The sequence below is a fragment of the Apostichopus japonicus genome, chromosome 11, assembly GCF_037975245.1.
Source record: "Apostichopus japonicus isolate 1M-3 chromosome 11, ASM3797524v1, whole genome shotgun sequence".
In the NCBI taxonomy this organism is placed as follows: Eukaryota; Metazoa; Echinodermata; class Holothuroidea; order Aspidochirotida; family Stichopodidae; genus Apostichopus; species Apostichopus japonicus.
The window spans coordinates 4,762,641-4,784,967 of NC_092571.1; the positions used below are offsets into that span (position 1 = coordinate 4,762,641).

A 22,327-nucleotide genomic window follows, 5' to 3' on the forward strand; every position below is an offset into this window, starting at 1 on the left:
TGCTGCGGCCATGGCAGCATCAGCCAGGCGGCCATCCATCGTCCAAACTTATGATTCCCTACTGGCACGATTTTCGAATGATGAGCCCATCTACAGATCTTTCCAGATACTACCTCTCCGGCACAACTAGCAGATTTTTCATGCTAGCCTAATACCGATTCCCATAACAACCTGAAATTTCACTGACAACTTAAAAGGTTCTTGTCTTGTGATTCGCACATTCATGAATATTGCTCTGAAATTTCAAAGAAAGTGCTATCATAAAATAGGAAAATCAGGAACGTGCAGCAGTCATTACCTCTCTCTTACTGTACATGGCGGAGTGTATAGCCTAGTGGTTAACGCCGGCGTCTCCCAGTCATGAGATCCCTGGTTCGATTCCCCGCCGACAGCAATGTGTGTCGTCTGGCAAGGGTGTTGTTCAATGACAACTTACTGACATGGACGTTAAATGGATTTGTGCCGAGAGATTGGCTTCGGTCAGCTTGCGAGTCTACAAGCCTCCATGGCTTCTTTCGCGAGTTCCTGCTTGCGGGAAGATCACATATATACATACATACATACACCCATACATGTACACACATACATGCTAAGTATTCATATCATAGCATGATATACAGAGCTTCAAATGCATCTACTTCATTTGAAGTCAACAGAGGTTGAAATATGAAAACTTTGTGAACCAGATGTCACTATGAATTGAGTCTTGGATTAATCTCTTATCATGTGGGTGCTTCACATGGAGAATCTGATGAACCCTGTTGTTCTTATTAGTTGGAGGGCTACAGTAGGTAAATGTATAGTGTATAGGAGTCAGTTAAGTTATCCTCATTGGTAAATACCCAATAGTGAAGAAAAAATTTGGTTGCCGCACCGTTATAATTGCATAATGTCTGTTGTACGGGTAGCAGTTTAGCGAAGTGAAGTTATAAGGAGGTCTGGTCCAGAGATTTCAATTAAGATGGCTCAAGAAAACCTGCTAAGGGGAAGCCACTGAAACTAAGCCACCAAAACCCCTGCTAATAGCTTAGAATTAGTGGGAAACATTGAGAGAAAGCTGATAAAACAAACTACAGTATCTCAAAGTGCTTTGATATCTGTTTCACACAACTTGGAATGGTTTTCTTTGATCGGTTATGAAGTTTGTACCATGATAGCTGGTACTAGTCACTTTGCAAAAGTCAATTAAACTTTAATATGGTTAAAAGGAAGCATGTTAACTCAAAAAGGGTATCCCGAATGAACGTTGCTGGTTCTAGCTTTTTTTATTCAGTACCAATATAATATCATACTAGTTGTTAAACAACATTAAGCACTACAATTGAAAGAATGTTTCCAGGCAATGGGTAGGGACTATTAGCCAATCAAATCACAGGAATTTTGGTAAAGCATCATTGTCTATTTTTAGCATGAAAATCTCCCTAATGGAGTGTTGTTAACCTTGTACCTTGTGGTTCATTGGTTTTATGATATATTTATTTTCAAACAAATTTAATGATCTGTAGGAGTGGGAAAACTTTTGATTCTTGTCAGAAGAAGTTGTGATTTTTTTAAAAGAAGTAATGAAAGATGTTCATTCAAAAATGTATTTTGTTATGTTTTCCATTGACTTAGTTGTGAGAGTGTACTTGGGTTTGTTTCTAAAAAAAATTTAAAAAGTTTGCGTCGGCTGGACGAAAGCAATTTGAAGATTTTGCGTACCTGGCCAAAACATTGCGTCCCGGACGCAAACTCTTGCATTCGTAACAATGCTGCAGCACTACCATGTATTAATACGTCAGGAAGTTGCTTGAGTACTACTAGCACTTCCTCATTCCAAAATCAGAACACTTTTGATAATACTGAGATATTATGAATATAGCAAGCAATATCAAGGTTCCAGCATCCTCTTTACATTCATTCTGCTTTAAATATCTCTAAGAAAACGATGTGCGTTGTGGTTGCATAATCATATTTGACTTAATATTATATACAGTGTATATAGCAAACCATACACCATGGAAAGTTATGTGTTTAGTTGTCTAATGGTAAGCTGGAGGACTGAAATTAACATCTACGGCCTAGGGCATCCAAAAAGGGACTTCTGACCATGGGCTTGGCACATGTTTTTTTTTCTCTGTATGGCTGAACGAGTCCATATAATACTTGGCCAATGATATACCAATCCACGGATGGTAGATTAATTAAGTAGATTAAGTATTTGATTCACGACCTACATATATTAATATAAATATATTTACGCCCTATCTTTCAAACATGGCATTACCTGTACTTTAGCAGCAGCAAAACTATTAGGTTTTTCTAAACAAAGGTTTAGCAGGCCTGACATTTCAATCATAAGTGTGAAATGTCTGGCTATCTAAGGTTTAGAATGCTATTCCTAAAGAAACTGTCTGCACTTTTTCTGAAATGACAAAAAGTAGCAGAAACAATATGAATTTGTTTTTACACATAAAATAAAGCCCACCCCTGCTGGCCACAAACAGTGCCAAACAATTGCAAAAAGAGTTACACTTTTTTCAATAATCCACTTCTTTTGTGAAGTTTCCCATGGTATGTAATTTTCGTACAGATGATTGTTTGCAAAGGACCCAGGATAAATGTTGGATCAGGTTTTGAGGATTTGCGCATGTGTAGTTAACAATGAAGTGCGAACAGGCCTACGTATATACATGCAGTAGTACAGTGAAATGTGTGGAGTTTAGCGAGAGATATGCACTGTAGGTACAGTGATTTGTGAAGAGTTGGTTGTTGGAAGCGCTGCAAGGTCAACGCATGGAGCTACTACGGAGTTGGCGAGTGCGGAAGTACAAGGGCGGATGAAGGAGGGGGCTGGTGGTAAAAATTTGTTGAAACCGCAGGGTGGGGGGGGCGAAAGGAGGAGTGGGCCGGGTTGCCCCTGTCAAACAGCGAAGCTAAGGCATTGAGCCATCTGCCCTATATATGGTGTATAAATTCACAAAGTATAAGCAGTGATACTACACTACACTAGTCACAGTAGGTAATACAATAAACCCAATTGGTGTTCGATCGGGGCGCAAGCTTTCTTTTACGGGACGCAAACTTTTTTTCTGTAATAACATTACTGTCTGTAATAGAGATGCATGAGTAGAGTACTATAATATATGGTAATACTATACTATGATCTACTTGTAAGGACTAAACATTATTTGGCTTCTTGTTGCAACGTCAAGTTTAAATGTTCAATTGTGGACTTTAAACTGTCTTGTATCAAGGCAAGGCCTGTTCACATGACTTTACAGCAATGTCAAGTACTGGATCAGTACTCTTTTCCTGACCAAGTACCAAAATTGCATACCAGTAGTTTAGTATCCGAGAAGAAGCAATTTAACGACTAAGTACCTTACATCGGGTGCAGGCACGGATGACTGGTTCAAAGTACTGGAACTACTCGAGTACTGAGAACTTTTTGGAAAAGTTCAAAATTGCGATCTGCAACACAGTATGTGTTAGACACCCCCCCCTCCCTCCACCCCAGCGTGCAGTCATTATTTTCTCATTTATCAAGCTGTATACTAATCTGCATATTTTCTCATTTATCAAGCTGTGTACTAATCTGCATGTTTTCTTCTCTTTCTTCTTTGTATTGCTGCAGGTTTAGATGAGTTGCTGCCAAATTTTGAGCAGTTTCTAGAAGATCTATCGTCAGTCAAGCTAACAAGTGACTTAGAGAGAAGACTTAATACGTATAGGCAGCGAATTAAATCTCACATCGAGCAGCACTCACCACAACCAGGAAATGTTCCTCCAAAGTTACCAGGTAAACAGTATTTTCACCTCTAAGAAGCCGATTGAAATGTACTGTACTTAATGATTTATTGATTAAGAGTGTAACATATCGATAACCAAACTTGACCCAAATTTAAGTGGCGACCATGATATCTGCAATATCTACAACATTCTGATATAATTTCAAGGGGCGACTGACACATGTGACATTAGCAAACAGCCCAGGAGCAGTAAGCCTCCCTTGCTAAACTACAATACAATTTGTTTACCCCTGGAGGTAGTTAAGGCCTTTCAGAAGTGGTATGAATTCAGAAGTGGGGTCAAAGTTTGTTGTATGAGGATGGAACAAGCGTGCTCACTGTTCAGTGCTGGTTTTGCAAATGGTGAAGGGGGTGCAGACACCATCTTGCCTGGGGGCCACATCACAGAGACAGAAGTCTGGAATATTTTCTCTTATTTTCCATTATATGCTTTAACTTGCTGTATTGTGAACACTGCAGCTCAACGGTATTATTGGTTTAAATTCATACTAGGTTTGTGGAATTGCCATATTGAGTAGAGGGACCATATTGTTTTCTGTGTTGGTCAAAGGTCATGATGATATTAGCAGAGGTCAAAAGTCTGGATATTTCTTAAACACATTCTTTATTAAAGTAAAGTTTGAATTCTAAATGATATATTTGGTATGTGGATCTATATTGTTGAGTATGAAAACCTAATTGCTTTCTGTGGAGGTCAAATGTCATTTTAGGTCAGCAAAGTTCAAAGTTTAAAACCATTTAAACATACAGTCTAATTAGTCACTCCAAAAGCTAAGCATGGATCAAGTTAATACAGTCCTTGGGTATGTTCATCCACCTTATTGAATACAAGATTCCCATCTTCCAAAGAAGATTTTTCTTACTACTGTATTTACAATTCCCTTGTATTACCAATTGTTTCCTACTGTGCTATTGTTCAGGGTAATGCTGTTTCAGTACACGTAAATAAAATTTTCTTTAGCCAAAACAAATCTTTCGTGCAATCGTTGGCAAGTCACATCTGGACCATTCAAACCTATTTTTAAAAAGTACAACGCACTAACTGTCTTGATATTTAAGTAAACACCAAGTAGCTGTATTCATGTTCCAATTCTGCCACATTTTATAACCAAATTCACTCTCCAATTTGTTTGCTCTTCGTAGCCATTGTTACTACAATAGAGATATAGTTCTGATTACACCATCCCTTTCTGTAGACTTGCAAGTAGCCAACATTGCATAAGATATTTAGGACCGTTCACCTAGCATGTTCTCCCAGAATCGATCAATATCCTCCCTCCCTACTAAGCTTTAAAAGAAATTACATATTCCACTTGTTATCTGATGATATTTAATTTACATTTTTTGTTTTCTTTCTGTTTATTGTTTTGTCCTTTATGATGTTTAAACGTATTGTTCTTTTCCAGTCATGCTGTTTTCTTTTTCTCTGTAAGGGGGATTTCACATCCCACAAGCTTTTAGTAGCTTCCTTGTGTAATCCCCTCAACTATTTATCATGTTTTATGTCTATTTTATGAACACATCATGTAAATTCTTTGAACATTGTTGGTTGAAATAAAGTTGAATTGAATTGAATTGAATTGAAAACTTCTGTGGGTCCAGGTGAAAGGTCACTTCAGGTCATCGATGTTGAAGTTAAGCATTTACTTCGCTCCTCACTTACCTGTCTCCTCACAACCTCAGCACTCTCATCATACCATGCCTAGAATGATCTGGTAACCTTTGAACTCTGCCCTCTATGTCTGGAGCCCTCCGGTCATGCCCTCCCTTCTCATTCTATGACTATAAGTGTTTAGATATTTTTTTTGAGTACCAGAGTTTCTTTTGCTTCAATTCGTTTAGAACTGGGTATTTATGTTGCTCCTCGCTTACCTGCCTCCCCATAACCTAAGTACCCTCATTCTACCGTGTCTAGAAGGAACTGGTAACCTTTTGACACTGTGCGCCCTCTATAGTCAGACACCACCGGTCAATGCCATTCTCATTCTACCTCCCAAAGTGTCTACGTCGTTCCTTTTTTGTGTGGATTTATTCTCAACTTAATTTGATTTTCTAGGATCTTTGTTTGGTATTTTCTGTAAGTATGAATTTTGTCTGTAGCCCAATAAGTATCCTTGTTGTCTAGGGAAGTCTTTGAGATTGTTTTGGGGGAGCGGTTCCTGCTCTGTCTCAAAATTTTATGTTGGGGTATCATAGCAGCTATGTGAATTGCCTAACACTATTTTTCCCACCCTTCCCTCCCATACATGCTGTAGTTGTTGTTGATTCCTTGCCCGAAGGCTCAAGGAATCTACAGTATGCGCGTGTGTATGTGTGTGACGCCCTTGGCTCGTAAACATGATAACTCAACAATGGCAAGTTGGATTGAAGTCATACTTGGTAAATAGATGCGCCATACTGAGTAGATGAACCCTAAAGATTTTGGTGCTCATCATGAATAATAATGAGGTCACAGGTCAAATATGAAAATCTCCAAATGCTAATAACTCCGCAACCAAAAGTCAGAATTTATTTATATTTGGTATTAATATGTTGGTATATAGCGGGTACATGGTGACGTATTTTCAAGTTGATATTATGCATATTTATTAGGGGGCGGGGCTTAAGTTTATTTTCACTAAAATAGCTCGTAAACATGATAACTGAACAACGACAAGTTGGATTGAAATCATACTTGGTACATAGATGCGCCATACTGAGTAGATGAACCCTAAAGATTTCGGTGCTCATCTCATGAATAATAATGAGGTCACAGGTCAAATATGAAAATCTCCTAATGCTAATAACTCCGCAACCAAAAGTCAGAATTTATTTATACTTGGTATTAATATGTTGGTATATAGCGGGTACATGGTGACATATTTTCAAGTTGATGGATATTTATTAGGGGGCGGGCTTAAATCTATTTTCACTAAAATACTGTAGCTTGTAAACACGGTAACTGAACAACGACAAGTTGGATTGAAGTCATACTTGGTACATAGATGCGCCATAGTGGGAAGATGAACCCTATTGATTTTGGTGCTCATCTCATGAATAATAATGAGGTCACAGGGTCAAATGTAAAAATCTCCAAATGCTAATAACTCTGTAATCGAAAGTCAGAATTTATTCATACTTGGTATTAATGTGTTGGTAGATAGTGGGTACATGCTAACATATGTTCAAGTTGATATTATTCATATTTATTAGGGGGCGGGGCTTAAGTCTATTTTCACTAAAAGAGATTGTAAACACGGTAACTGAACAACGACAAGTTGGAATGAAGTCATACTTGGTACATAGATGCGCCATAGTGGGAAGATGAACCCTATTGATTTTGATCCTCAACTCAGGAATAATAATGAGATCACAGAGTCAAATATAAAAATCTCCAAATGCTCATAACTCCGCAACCGAAAGTCAGAATTAATTCATAGTTGGTATTAATGTGTTGGTAGATAGTGGCTACATGGTAAATTATGTTCAAGTTGATATTATGCATATGTATTAGGGGGCAGGGCTTAAGTTTATTTTCACTAAAAGAGATTGTAAACATGGTAACTGAACAACAACAAGTTGGATTGAAGTCATACTTGGTACATGTGCACCATATTGAGTAGAAGAGCCGGATTGATTTTGGTGCTCATCTCAAAAATATCAATGAGGTCACAGTCAAATGTAAACATTTTCAGAATTGAATCATTGTGTGAAAGTGTTGGTAGATAGCAAGTACATGATAATGTATGTTCAATGTGATATTATGCACATTTATTAGAGGGCAGGGCTTCAGTTAATTTTTGTAAAAATAGCTTGTAAACATGGTAAGTTAACATATTTAGTTGTAGTTCCACAGTCAGTGAAAGAACCTTGCTAATCAATTTAATAACAATGATGAAAGCTTGGGATTATAATCTCAATTGGCAAGGAATCACGATAAGCCCACTGGCTTTCTGGTTTATTATTGAATCTAGTTTTGTGTTCCCTTTGTTCGTTACAGTACTTGTTGTTATCAAAGTATTTTTGAGTGAGTTATATTCGTCTCTTTTTATTTGTGCTCACTGGCCTTTCGTTACTGCTGGTTATATTTTTTGGTCCAGGTTTTTACTACTCTTGTAAGCTGCGTGCTCTTAGCTTAAGCCAAAGCATGTATACATGTTGTTAGGTTACTCTTCTTGTATTGTTAGACATTCTTGTTTAGCTTACATAACTTCCCCTAATATCTCCCATTGCAATTGTTAGTTGTTATTGCAAGTGCTATTTTCCTTAAATCAGGGTTCAGATATGCCTTCCCTTAGTTAACTAAAGTGTGATAATTGTTTGCTGTTCTACCTTGGTAGAACGTGGGATGACCATGATTTGTGTCCGAAATACCAGACCTGTAATCTAGAAGGATTCCTTGCCTGTTATGTAGTCAATTTTCGTTTAGTCAATGGCAAGAGATTGAAAGTTGGCTTACAGGCAGAGAAATACTGTAAACTGGAAGGGAAGTTAAGAGACGGGGAAGGTGAAAGGGAGATGGGAGAAGAAAAGGAAGTAGGGGAAGAAGAGGAGAGAGAGGAAAGTAGTGAGGAAGGAGTGGAAGGAGAGATAGGAAGAGAAAAAGGGAGAAAGAGAAAAAGAAAGAGAATGAGTGCCTCCTGTGGTCCTGGCTATGTCCATTTGGATCATGGACAAAGGGAATGGCCAGGGCAAGGGCAAGGCGTCTGTTAAGAATGCCAAAGTACCAAGAAAGAAACCCCGTGCGTCTGGTATGGAGGAGAGAGAAGGTCAGAGAGTGTCGCAGATCGGGTTGCAGGAGGAAGTAGTGTCGGCAGGGATGCATTCAGTAGTGCACTTGGAGCAGTCTGGATTACACTGCTTGGAGAGTCCAGTTCCAACGGGGACACAAAGAATGACAGCCGCGAGAAGATCCGACCCGAACTAAGTACAATTATATCAAATTTGAAAACCATGGGGCTCGACTGGTTCCAGATCTTGCATTCATAGCTAAAAACCAAGTATTAGTTTTATTCCTGGGTGATATTTTTATCCTGGAAATCATGACCTTGTCATTTGTTGCTGAAGATAAGTTATGGTGTCCAGTCAGGGCATTGAAATGGTATCTTGAAGAGGACAGAGGGTTTCCAGGGGATAACCACAAGTTTATTTATCCTACCATGTGTGCGGTTCTCAAGAGCATCAAAAGACACATTATCAAGGTGGCTGATACAGTAGAGGTTATGAGACGGTTTGCAATTGATACAAGGAGTGTCAGGGCAATTGAATTCAGAGGAGTCGCAACCTCAACAGCCTTGTTTGCAGAGGTATAGTCAGTTGGGGTAAAATAAAACAACGGGGTAGTTGGGGTAAAAAAAAACCTTTTTATAGAAGGGGAATATTTAGCCAAAGTTCCAATTGATTTTGGGTGATAGTCCTATATGTCTAGTTTAATTATTATTATATAATTTCTGGAACTCTATGTCACTTCTCTGCCAGTCACCGCTTAATCGAATCAAGTGAATGCTAAACTAGCAAAATTTGAAGTTTGTACCACATATCCGAAACTTTCTCCTGCATACCCAGCTTATATGGTGTGGAGATTATTCTAGCAGTTACAGCATAGCAGTTAAGTGATATTACACACCCCCATGGTAGAATTACTCCAACTTCATTCATGCTTCATGGGGGGGGCCTTGTTTTTTTTTACCCCCAAAAAAATGATGCAAATGGGGTAAAAAAAACAAGTACTTTCCGACTCCAATGTACTCCCTATTTTGCCCGAATGGATAAATTTTTCCATAATGTGGATTTAGAGGTTAGGCAAATAGTTTTCATGTGTGTCATGTGTCAAAAATGTTAAATAATTGGGCAGAAATAACTGAAATTGACTCAACTCTAATGTTTCTACTATATTACACCACATTTGTGTAGCATCATATACACACTGTACAGTATGAATATGGTTGAGCATGACATATGACACAAGCCATCCATAATTACGAATTAAGACAATTTCACAATTTGTTTCCTTTTTCATGTAAAGGTAGTAGCTCATACTTAGATGTAATTATATGCAAACATGATTTAAAGATACATTCATGAAGAAAATATCTGTTTTCTAGCATTGTTTCTTTTACCCGGCATTGATATTTTTTACCCCGAATTAAGCAAATTTTGGGGGTAAAAAAAAACAAACATTTTTCGCAAAAAAAGACACTTTCCATTTACAAAAAAGTTATTTTTTTTAGATATTCTTTAAGAGAATCCCATTCCACACACTTGAACATTGGAATCGAAACAATACCTCTTACTCATCAATTTTTAGAGCAAACTTTAGGTAAATTGTTTTTTTTTTACCCCACTTGACTATACAATTGAGGATATCCTAATAGCAGCAGCCTGGAGATTCCTGACAACATTTGTGGCTTGATACTTGTCAAATACTTTGCAGGCTGAGTTGGCATTTGGTAGCAATGTGATGCTGGCCCTTGTGGGGAGACAGGTAAGCGAGGAGTGAAGAAAATATTCCAAAACTTACTTGATTTGGATATTTACGAGGTTACCTGTTTCCATCCCCACCTCCCTCCCTGAGGGGGGGATAGGACACAGCCGGACAGTGGAATGAGGCTCACATTGAAAGAGGCCAGGGTCACCATCGATTTGGACTCAGATGAGCAACCACATTAATATAAGTGCAGAGTTCAATATTTTAAACAGGTTTGGAACCTTAATGTTATTATATTTTGAACCTAGGTTGAGTTAAAGGCATTGAAGACTCTCCCCAAATTGCGGGCCGCGCTCTGTTAAAGTTAACTTTTCTTTGCTTGCAAGAAGTTTTCTTTTTGTCGCTACAAAATGCAGACAGTAATGAAACGTGACTCCTTGTTATCTTTTATATAGACCTGAGATGTCCATCGCTGCTACGTACACTGTGCTGTGGGTATTGACTATAGCTGTATGTATTGACTGTACACTAGTGTATTATTACAGACAGTAGCAAGCTGTGTGTGTATTTTCTGGGATCGATGGTGGTGTCAAACACTTCTGTTACACCTCATTCGAAACTAGGTCAGGTTAGAGATGTTTCTTTGTGGGCGAGTCTTCACACCCTTTAAGTTATGGACAGTATAACATAGTAGACACAATTTATGCACTTAACTGGGTTATATATGTTTTAATGTCCTGTATGTCACCTACAGTATTTATATGTGTTGAGTCGTATATTGCATTGTATATTGTGTATATTGTGTTTTGTACAATGGGTATTGTGTATTGCTTTGTACAAAAGAAAAGCGAGTTGGTGAGGGTGGTCTCCCCTCAGAGTGGGGGTGAGACTAGCCCTGGTATACTGTAGGAGAACCACTTTGGGAAGGGGGGGTAGTTTCATTAGAAAGCAGGTCATGGTAGAACCAGAGTGCTGAGGTTGTGGGGGAGACAGAGCTATAAGCTTGTCACTCGTATAGTAAATATCCAAACCCAGTAAGTATTGGAATATAGTAATAAAACTATAAAAACTAAGTGAGTCAAATGTGTAGGAAACTAAGGGAGTCATTTTCCAAGAACTTATATTATTTTACCCATTTTTTGCCAAATCAGCAATTCAGGATGTTTACATTGTGAGACCTTTTCATAAATTGCTAGTCATGGTATTGTGCTTTGAGGTAACTAGTGTTGTGTTTTCTATTCACGTACTTCCTATTTTTCACACTGACTTGCATGCTGGTTCTTGGAATAAAATATTGGGCATGACAACAACTGTCTACTATCAGTTTTAATAGGAGAGCCACATAATTACCTTCTCCTCCTCTCTCCCAGAAGTAAAGTGATTCAATTTATGGTTTTGGAGTAAGCTGAATACCAGCCCTGTCACTGTCTATGTTTTATAAGAAAAACTAAAACCAATACATATTTCTGCTCCCCACTCGAGAAATCGTGTGACTGTACAAATAAGGCAAAGTATTTGAGGTCAATTAACCAAGCTACAAGAGTTGATGATAGAAACTTTAAAAAATCATGTTAAAAATTGAGAAAATTATAATTGAGAAGGAATAATAAAGTCTAGATAGATGGAATATAACAGAAGAAGTAAATAAACAATTCTAGCTAGTAAACACCCTGGTTACACTTGTCTATAATCTCTCCTAGGTTGCCAGTGTCTTGCATTTGTTCATAAATTCTTGGTTCCTTGCTGGAATCAAAGGATCAATGCAGTCAGTCAGGGGTGTACATAGGCGTAGGAGGCTGGGTGGGGGGGGGGGGGGCTGCAGCCCCCCAACCAAATAATTTTGGAAAAATTTGGGCAATATGCTGAGAATTTTTGGGCACCTACTGAAATAATTCGCAATGTGTGTTTCAATTGTCAAACTTATATTATTATTATCATCATTATTGTTTCGACTTCCCCAATAATGGAACCAATGTGTGTAAATAACACGGTAAATGATTGTATGGTATTGGCAGGCGATGTAATAACCGATGAATGCCTATATGATATGCACATTAAGATGTTGAATGCACTCGGAGCATTATTATATTTTTCGGGCAAGTCGTTACCGCCCCCTCCCCCCCCCCCAAATCGAAATGTTAATGTTAATTCCACCTCAAATGCGTTTTAGGACAAATTCTTTGAGCCCAAATTTGTGGGACCCAGGTTCACACAAACTTCCTCATACTCATATTTACTTATTTCTTTTTTTAATAAGGTCACTTTCCAGACCTAAAAATTAAAGTTTTCAACTATCAACAAGTCACCACGTGTTTGGAACTTCAGACAAGAAGAATGTAGGGGCTATGTTAATATGGGATTATAAACTACATACATGATAATCGTACACAATTATTTATATTGTTAATCGGCTGTGGTTTTCTGCAAAAAGTATACTTTCATACAAAAAGTTCTTAAAAATTAAAACGTAGACAAAGATGACTATAAATGACATTGGAGAACCCTTTGTAATGATAAACGAATCCATTTCATTACAGCATCAAATCTCAAGCACCGCACAGCAGTCTGTACCAGTACTGTACCCTAGGCTATAATAATATACAGTCCTGGGCGAAGATGGATATTTGCTAGATATACTCCCAGCGGTTTTGGCTAAAAATGTATGAAATCGTTATAATTATTAAACCAAAATGAGGTGAAATACATGTGGTAAGATTTTATACATGGGAACCTTCACAATCATCAATTGATGGAAGAATAAATAAGGAAAATTCCAGAATAACTTTGAGGTCCCGCAACATCCCAAGTTAGCGTTCGATATTTGGTGTAGCCTAGGTCCAAAATACTACATGTTGATTCGTTAATATATACTGTAGGTCTAGGCCAGTTTTTGATCAGAATGTTATTCAAACTAGGAACACAGACACCCAAAATAAACGTGTTTTCTTTTCTTTATTTCAAATAGTATCACATGGATATTTTTATTATGTCTGGGAATGATACCGAAACGAATGTAATAACCGGTTGTTTTTCCACTCCTGGTAGTAGTTACACATTGAACTGTGATCGGGACTAGTCAATACTGGGATCGGGATACCGGGATTCACTTGACTACCGGGATCCTGCACAACGCTAATCCATAGTGTTATAGTACTGTTTGTTCAGCATCCATAGTTCAGTTCATTCAGCAGAATATGTTATTGTTTATGTATTGTTGGTTAAATTTAGCAGAGGACCATATGTAGTGTATATAGTACTGTTCATTCAGCAGAACATGATATTGTTAATGTATTGTTGGTTAAGCAGAGGTCCATATGTAGTGTATAGTACTGTTCATTCAGCAGAACATGGTATTGTTTATGTACTGTTGGTTTAGCAATCAGTTGCTCTGTATCATTAGTTCCTCTTAAACTACTATTGGTTTCACTCTATTGAATAGAAAGGAGGCATATTTATGAATTTTTATTCTCAGTTAACAGGAAGCAATTAAAGCTTTCAACTATGATAGCTAGTTAATAAGTCAATACATAATTCAGTACATTGGTTACTTGTGCTTTATTGCATTGTAGTATAATTAAATAAAACAAGAGTTTTATAAGTTAGTTTTGTTTCATAATACTTAAGGTCTTTTGCACCGTCTAATTAGTTAGACTACAAATTCCTTCTTTCTGTTTGACTTCATGACCAATTCTGTCAGCAGTAGAATAAATTAAATTTTTAAGGCCATCCTATGGATGTAAACAGGATATTCTGAAATTGAGAAACATGAATGTTAATCATGTTGTTAATTTTCAAACGTATGAGATATGATCCTAATTGCTTCATTTCTGGTGAAATGTTGGCAAAATTATGTAGTGTAGAATTTACCTCCGGTCCGCCTTTCGGGATGGAGGCAGAACAACACCAACACCCACGGATCCTGCTCAGAAAAATGCTCTAGAGGGGGAAATTCAAGTCTTGCTAGAAAAGCAACGTATCTTGGCATCCAACTCTAAATCTAAAACTCCTGAACAAGAATTTGTTGTAACACCAAAGCAATTCTGTATGAAAAATTTAGCTCTGATTATACCCTACTCAGAAAGGACACGTGGGAGGCAATCATAGACCTAAAAGATGCCTACCTACACATACCGTTACACAAGGACACACCAATGCTATCTAGCCTTTCGCTGCAGCGTCTAGGACTTTCGGTTCAGAGCATTGACATTCAACCTGTCTACACCATCCCCGGTATCCACGATGGTGACAGGAGCAGTGCCTGTATTCCTGAGGAAGAGAGGGTATCTCTCTTTGTATACCTTGGCTAATGGTTGGTGGTAGAAGAGGCAGAGGCAGAGAAAACAATCAGCCTACAGAAAACAGAATTGACACTCCAGGGACTTACTTTTGTGTACATCCTGGACCGAAGTGGCCATCTCATTGTCTGCTCTTCTTTTGTGTTTTAGAGGCATAATTTGTGGTCTCATAGTCAGTGCATGCAACTGTCCACAGACCCTTGGAAAACAGGAAATGTGTGCCTTCAAGCATGACTCATTACCAGCTAGTTGCTGTGCTGATTACACTAGGTAGCAAATGCTGGTCCTGCCATAATCCTTGGTTGAATTTGCGAGCCTTCCCTTATAGTATCTTGTAGCAACTTATAGTAACTTATGGTAATAATTAAGTTGCGACTCATGAAGGGCACCAGGATTATAGGGTACCTTTCTGCTACAACAAGCTTCCTTGTTAGAAATAAGGGGTACGATAGTTCTCGGGCAAAGAGGGTAGGCCCCCCAAGGGTTGGGGAGGACTATCCCTCCCGTTAGACAACCCTCATAAAAAATCAATGGGATTTTACTGTGTAATTTCCTTTGCATATAGTTAACTCATTAGAGAAGTTCAATTGACATAATGTTTATAAAGTAAGAAGGTCGTCGAAGAGCAAGGTTTGTGTACAATATGCATATCAGTACTCAGTGGTGAGAACTGTTTAGCTGCTAATAGCTGAACATGGAACATTGAAACACCCTGAAAAGTAATACTAAAGTCTTGCATGGTTTCAGTAGTCATAGGTGCATGAGAACACTATTAGCAGCTATAAACATGGATTGGTGCCTATGGAAACACCCCGATTAGTTAATACTAAGTTTTGCATGATTTCAGTAGTCATAGGTGCATGACATTATTAGCAGCTCTAAACATGGATCGCTGCCTATGGAAACACCATCTGGTTCTACTTCCTGTTTCTATGAGGTACAGTGAAATACAGTCTGTAGCTTATTGCAATGTTCAGTTCACTGATGAATGTGGTTTTTAGTCTGTAAGGGTAAGGTATTGGTAAATAAGGAAACTATGAGCTAAAGATGATTGTGCAAAGTACACAGGATAAGGGAGCTTACTATATTTAGTCAATGTTTACCTTGACCTGAAGTTTCGCAGCATACTTTTGCATTCTGTTAATAGAAATGCAAGCTACAGTTAATTCAGTATTCTCATGTCCTTAATCTTTCTGTCTTTCGCTTTTTGTGGAATATTTAAGGTCATTATAAAGAGTGCACCTAAATATGCAGTCTAGTAATGTTTAACAAATACAAAGTACCTACAGGTAGTAAGTTTTCCATAAATGCTGCCATTTAACAGCGGCTGAGGACTCCGGCATGATCTTACTAGCTTCTCACATTGCGGGCAAACTCAAAGTGATGGCAGACACCTTGTCCAGGGGACATATAGGTCCCAGTGAACCGCCGCTGGAACAGGAAACGTGATAGAATTTTCTCCATCTTCGGCAAACCAATGATAGATCTGTTCGCAACACACGAAAACAGCGAACTCCACACCTTCTGTTCCAGACAGAACTACTGAGGACTGTCGCCAAACAATTTAAGGGCTTTTTAGGAGTATTTAGTGCCATGATATCATCATTTTATGGCATTTGTAAAATCTTTGGCGCATATTTAAATTGAACAATTATGAAGTTCTCTAGCCAGACTAGCCTAATGTACATAGAACTTACAATGAAAAAGGCCTAATGTTATTGTTTCCACTTTCCAGTTTTCACCTACGGTGAAATGGCCAAAGTGGTTCAAAAGTCCATTAATTTGGTTTTGATATTTAGTCCAGAAAATTAATCTTTTCTTATCAATCGTTAAACATGATAATAGGAGGTGTTGTTAGATGCAGGAAGCGAAGTGAAAAAAAAATAATTATGTCGTCCCCCTAAAGTAAACTGTTCGATGTTAACTGCCAAAACTGGATAGAGTATCCAATAGCATTAGTACAAACTCACGTGAGGGACTTGTGATACCATTTCACGGTAGATTAAGTGGTCCAAAGTATATTGGTCTGGTTTTAAATTTAGTCGAGACAATTAATCTTTCTTATCAAGCATTAAACATGATAACATGATAACAGGGGGTGTTATGTCGTCCCCCTAAGCTTATCGCGGGTATATCGTATGAGGTTAACTGCCAAAACTGGATAGAATCTCGAATAGCATTAGTACAAACTCGTGTGAAGGACTTGTGATACCATTAAATGGTAGATTATTGCTTCTTCCCCGGCTATGAATAGCATTGAATCAAATGATATACACTGTTCTCCCGTTGTGGTTGTGGTGAACCAAAAGCACGGAAAAATACAATCCTTTATGTGGAACGTAATAATCAGTTCCAAATAATCGGTAGCGCAATGGATTTTATCGGATGCCGATTATTTACCGATTGTCTGATAAGCACTAATGTAGGGTCCTTTTTAGCAAATACAGCGTTCTTGCTAAATTTGTAACAGCAATAGGACACAGTGGTGCTACATTGTTGCAGCTATAGGTCCCTATCATTGTGTCATTTTCTGTTGACAATATTTACTTTGCTCCCCGCTTACCTGTCTCCCCACAACATTAGCACCTCATTCTACAGTGTCTAGTATGCCCTGGTAATCTTTTAACACTGTGCACCCTCAGTGACCGGCTCTATCCGGTCAATGCCCTTCTCATTCTACCATCCAAAGTGTTTACCCATGTGTTTTCATAGTAGTTTGTAGTGTATATAAACCAGTAAGTATTATCATAACAACCACATTGTCAGATGGTCCTGATTAAATTTGGAACAACTACTCTGAGCTGTGGTCTGTTCTGTTATTGAAATGGATCGGCTGAAAAAACCATTTGGGTACAAGGCAAGATGTAGTGATAAGTACTCTAATACAGTACATGGAGAAGGCAGATTGGCACATATTCAGTTCAAGTTCTGTTCTAATACTTTACTCTTTGTACAATACTCACTTAAGGTGTCACTTAATTGCTCATAGCTATAAATAATCAGTTTGTTGTATATGTGTTAAATCCACCCAGTTTTGGTAGGCTTCACTGGAAGCACCCGTACTTGGAATAAAGCCCTGACAGTCCTTTCTGATCATCAGCTCTGTAATTTTTTTCTAAGTCAGCTGAAATCACCAGTTGTCAGTCACTATTGTGCGATTCCTACGGTAGTTATGCATTTATTTGAATCTCTGTCATGAGCTGATTTCTGTCATTTATCCATTTTAATGAATCATTGTATTAAAACTACTATTCAGCATTAAGCACAACATGTAGCTGGGAGAATGTTTGCTGCAAACATTTTTGTTTGAAATTTACAAAAAAATAAATAACCTTGGTTTTAACTTTGCTACTGTACTGTGTTTATTCCTCTCCATTGAATATTTATCCATGTGGTTTCATATTTTTCTTTTTTCTTTTAGCTTCTAATCCTCCATTACTGAAGAGGCCAAATGAATCAGATGCAGCGTTTACATCAAGACAGCGAGTTATTGCTAGAGAGACGTATTCGGTAAGATCCTGAATGTCATTCAGCAATTGATTACTTCCTGGATGGTGGAAGTCAGGTGTTAACAGCTATTAAAATCAATGTAATTTAAAATAGTCATGACAGTGTGAACAATGTCAAAGCATGAGATGCTTTCATCTTCAGATTTTGACATTTTACAGGAAGAAATTTAAAGGAAATGCAAGGTTGGGAGGGTGATGGAGGTAGCTTACAAAGCTAAGATCACACGATCAACTTACTTTAGGAACTCCTTACCTTCTGGATAAATAACTTAATTCATTTGCCTGCACCATTGGCACCCTTCTCGAACATACAAAACAAAGAGAGGTAAACCAAACTAGCACCAACTATCAACATGGCTGATCAAATGGCAACCAGCCTACCTGAATCCCTAGGTAAGACTGGTGCCGTAATCTAGTCAGTTCTCTCAGCTAACTTGAGTTGGTAAGTGTGTCACAACCCACATCTGTGTTTAAATAGTTCTAAACTATATCTTTGGAAATTGTTAAGATGTTAATAAACTAATTAATCAATCAATCAAGGTTTGGCTCAGTTTTGGACCTTCTACAACTGGAAGACTCTTTAAGATGGGAATACTATGAATTTCTTCTGGATGGCCAGAAGTTTGTTTTCAGAAATTCATCAGCAAACACATATTGAGACTTAAGGATAGTAAACAGACATGAAGTGTATATAGAGGAATTGTACTTCACCTATGTTTACTTATCATTGGGTCATATTTCATATCAAATCTCTAAATATTTTGAAAAGTCTACAGTTGTCCATCTCAAATTATACTGCCCTTCATCAGGATGCTCCATTGCACTTGAAAATAAATCCTCAACTTTGGAAGTGTACTCTATATAAACTAGGAAATTGTAAGGAAGGAGATACAAAAGCCTGTAAAGGCTTTGAAGGAGATGTGTTTCTGCTCAAGCTAAACCAAAAATCCATCATAGTTAAACCATGGAGCTATGATAGCTCCATAGTTAAACCATGGAGCTATTATAGCTCCATGGTTAAACTGCCTTCATGTTGGCAGGAGACGTGTCGGATGTATTATGTTTACATAATAACTTTGGTCCAGGAAGCACTTAATATCTGTGTAGGTGAAAGTTCAATAAAATCATATTGCAAGCAGTAGGGTAAAATACCATATAGTATTTTGAATGGTAACTTCGTGTGTCCTTAAAGTTAGCCTTCTGTGTTTTACATATATGTAGAGCTGCAATGAAAGACCCTTTAGCTTGCAGTGTTTGAAAATTAAATTGTAATGATTTTTTTCAAACGCAAATTAAATCCACAGAACTGGTCTTGAAAAATGGTTAAACGTTACTGTATACGATCCTACAGTAAACTGTAAAAGTGTCTCTTAGATTAAAAATAATATATTTTATTTGACCTGTAACTTTTTCTTTCAAAATAAATAGACTTCCCTGTTTAGTTCTTGTAGCGACACCCGCCCCAAACCTACCACTCATCCCCACCCCAAACAAGGAACATGAAGGAGCAGTTGTGATAATGTGCAAGGCCCGTACAGTAGGTGACAGCATTATTACCTCAGTGTGGACACAATTTACTTATTTTCGGAAACTTTGCCCTGGCTCTATCTCCTTGTTCATGCACAATCCACTGGTGTAGTGTAGTGTTTGCACTGGTTATCCGGGTACCCAGGTACCCGCCCGACGCGATGCTACCCGGTTCCTAATTTATTACCCGAATCCTAAGCAAAGTGTGATTTAAAGAAAAAAAACATTGGCAAACCGACGGTTAGGCAGATTTCCCATTGACTTAGTGTGGTGTTAGGCTACAATGTGGTCGAAGATAACAGCAATAACGAAGGGGCCCGCTCGACGCGATACTACCCGGTTCCTAATTTATTACCCGAATCATACGCAAAGTGTGATTGTTTAAAAAAAAAATTGCAAACCGATGGTTAGGCTGATTTCCCATTGACTTAGTGTGTTGTTAGGCTACCATGTGTTCGAAGATAACAGCAATAACGAAAGCTTTCCATAGATATCTTATAACTGCGTCACAATTTCAGCTAATAAACAGATGGTTAGGCTAGACTACTCCCATTGACTTAGTGTGGTGTTAGGCAACCATGTGGTCGAGCGTAACAGCAATAACGAAAGTATTCCATGGATGTCTTATAACTGCGTCACAACTCCAGCAAATAAACAGATGGTTAGGCTTAGCTAGAGATCTCATTGACTTAGTGTGGTGTTAGGCTACCATGTGGAAGAAATTATTATTTATTCATTCGTTTATTTCAAAGAAGGAAAGGCTGACAAGGAATTTTTCGCGATGTTTATGGATTATAGACGGGATAACTAAAAAATAGTAATCGCAAGTGGCTTTTTACTAATCGTTTATTCCAAATGCGATCAAATTGCGCGAATCGCGCCGCTAATGCGAACCCTGGGTCTGCATAATAGATAGTAGTAGTATTAAAAACTGTTTAAGAGCTAAATTGGATATTTATATGGTTTGATCCAATAGACATGCACGAGCTAGCATAAGCAGCGGCGGCAGTGCGATGTTAGTAGAAATGCTAATTATAATTAAATAATTAATTTATTAACAAGTTAATGAAAGAAACAGAAGCAAATAAAAATTTTTGAGGGAGGTTTTATTCCTTATCTTACACCTACGTATTTAAACATGAAAACATTGTCAGTAGAGAATATAATGCATTTATTACAGCATCCAATATGTACTTTCTTGAAAATCGTGATACACGCGGGTAAACAATTTTTTTTCCGGGTACCCGGATACCCGACGGGTAACGGCCCTCGGGTACCCGGTTCCCGATTTTTGGACCCATGTAAACACTAGTGTAGTGTTGGTCTTGAAAACCTCACTTAGTTCCATGCACTGACCTCCCTTAAATGCACTTGGTCATTGGCAAAACATCAATGAAAGAAGATTGATGAAAAATAAATACAAGATTTCTCCACTGTCTCTGTAACTGGAAGAACCTGTATCTGGGAAAGACCTTCTCCCAGACTAAAAACATCCATTGATTCCCAATGTTTGATCACAATAACACTTGTATACTTATGAACACTTCTTGATGACTTCTCATGTCAAAATGTGTGAAATCCTGTCTGATTAGATTGCTCTCCACTTTACATCACAATAACCCAGATTTAGTTACAATACTGATATTTTAATGGCAGTACAAAATAACTGCAGATAATGCATCACCAGCAGGTACAATGAGCCTTAATAATCTTAATTGCTGGTCTGTACCGTGGTCCTATCATATCAATTTAATTCAACCCCTTTACAACTTCTCTTTTCTTACAGAGTTCAGGTGGATCCATTCCAGTTGAGGAAGATAATATGTAAGTATGAAGTCACTAAACCAGTCAAATACTGATGCAAAGGCACCAGTAACTCTTTCATGAAAATGTTAATTCTTGTACTGTAGATCTGACATGGTTATCCATTAAAACAATGTCCAATGGGTATGTGGGAGTCTAGAATAACAATATAGCTATAAATGGACCAGGAAACCAGTAGAAACTGATTCTCCCAAATTTTTCTTGCAACATTTATCTAATTCTTATCAAATTGCAGAACAAAAGCTATTTTGTTATTAGTTTATTAGCATTAACTTTACAATGTGTTGAAATTATATTGCTCTTTCAAATGTTGATACCACTTAGCACAGACATTCCACAATTTTATGAACAAAGTAGAATATCCATTTTTGTACACAATCAGGACTGGAAATATAAATGACTATTGAAAGCTATAAGTACTTTGAAAATATTGACTTTTGTGCATAAAGGAAAACATCAAACAATTTATTAAGCTTTTGCTGTTCAGTTTCAAGAGTGAAGCTGAACGGTGATGAAAGTTCTCCAGCTGCCTTTGCTAGTTGCCTGTATACTCAACCTCCCAATGTTCATGAGTTGACACCATTCAACCATCTTATATAGTATGCTACTTTGTTAATACTATGCTGAAACAGTAAGTGATAAGTATTTTCTGCTTTTGTTTTTAAGAATATTTTCAGAGGGAACCTAATCTTGTGGCTGTTACAAAGGTTTACACCTTACCCCTAGTAAAGTTTCAAAGTCAATGCTGCAGACATAAAATTCAACATTTTTGACACATTTTGAAGAAGAACCTAACCTTGTTTGATAATTGTGTAACAATTCATATTCATAACTTTTGAACATTGTAATGGGCCTTGTTGTCTACCTTCGTAAGGGAGTTTTGATGACTTAGTAGGAAGTTCTGACTGAACAAGGTGGAGTTGAATTGTTTGTAAACAGAGATCAGCAAATTGTACGTTAATAATTGGCCCAAAT

General features: G+C 37.8%; 1 protein-coding gene across 9 annotated transcripts in view; it reads left to right on the forward strand.

Annotated features, from left to right (window-relative positions):
- Positions 1-22,327, forward strand: part of LOC139975631 (uncharacterized) — a 101,737-nt gene that overhangs the window by 12,998 nt on the left and 66,412 nt on the right. For all 9 annotated transcript variants that reach the window (XM_071983692.1, XM_071983694.1, XM_071983697.1 and 6 more), the window contains exons 2-4: positions 3,617-3,781; positions 17,914-18,002; positions 21,315-21,352. In XM_071983692.1, the coding sequence (XP_071839793.1) occupies positions 3,617-3,781; positions 17,914-18,002; positions 21,315-21,352 (292 nt within the window). The remainder of the gene's footprint in view (positions 1-3,616; positions 3,782-17,913; positions 18,003-21,314; positions 21,353-22,327) is intronic.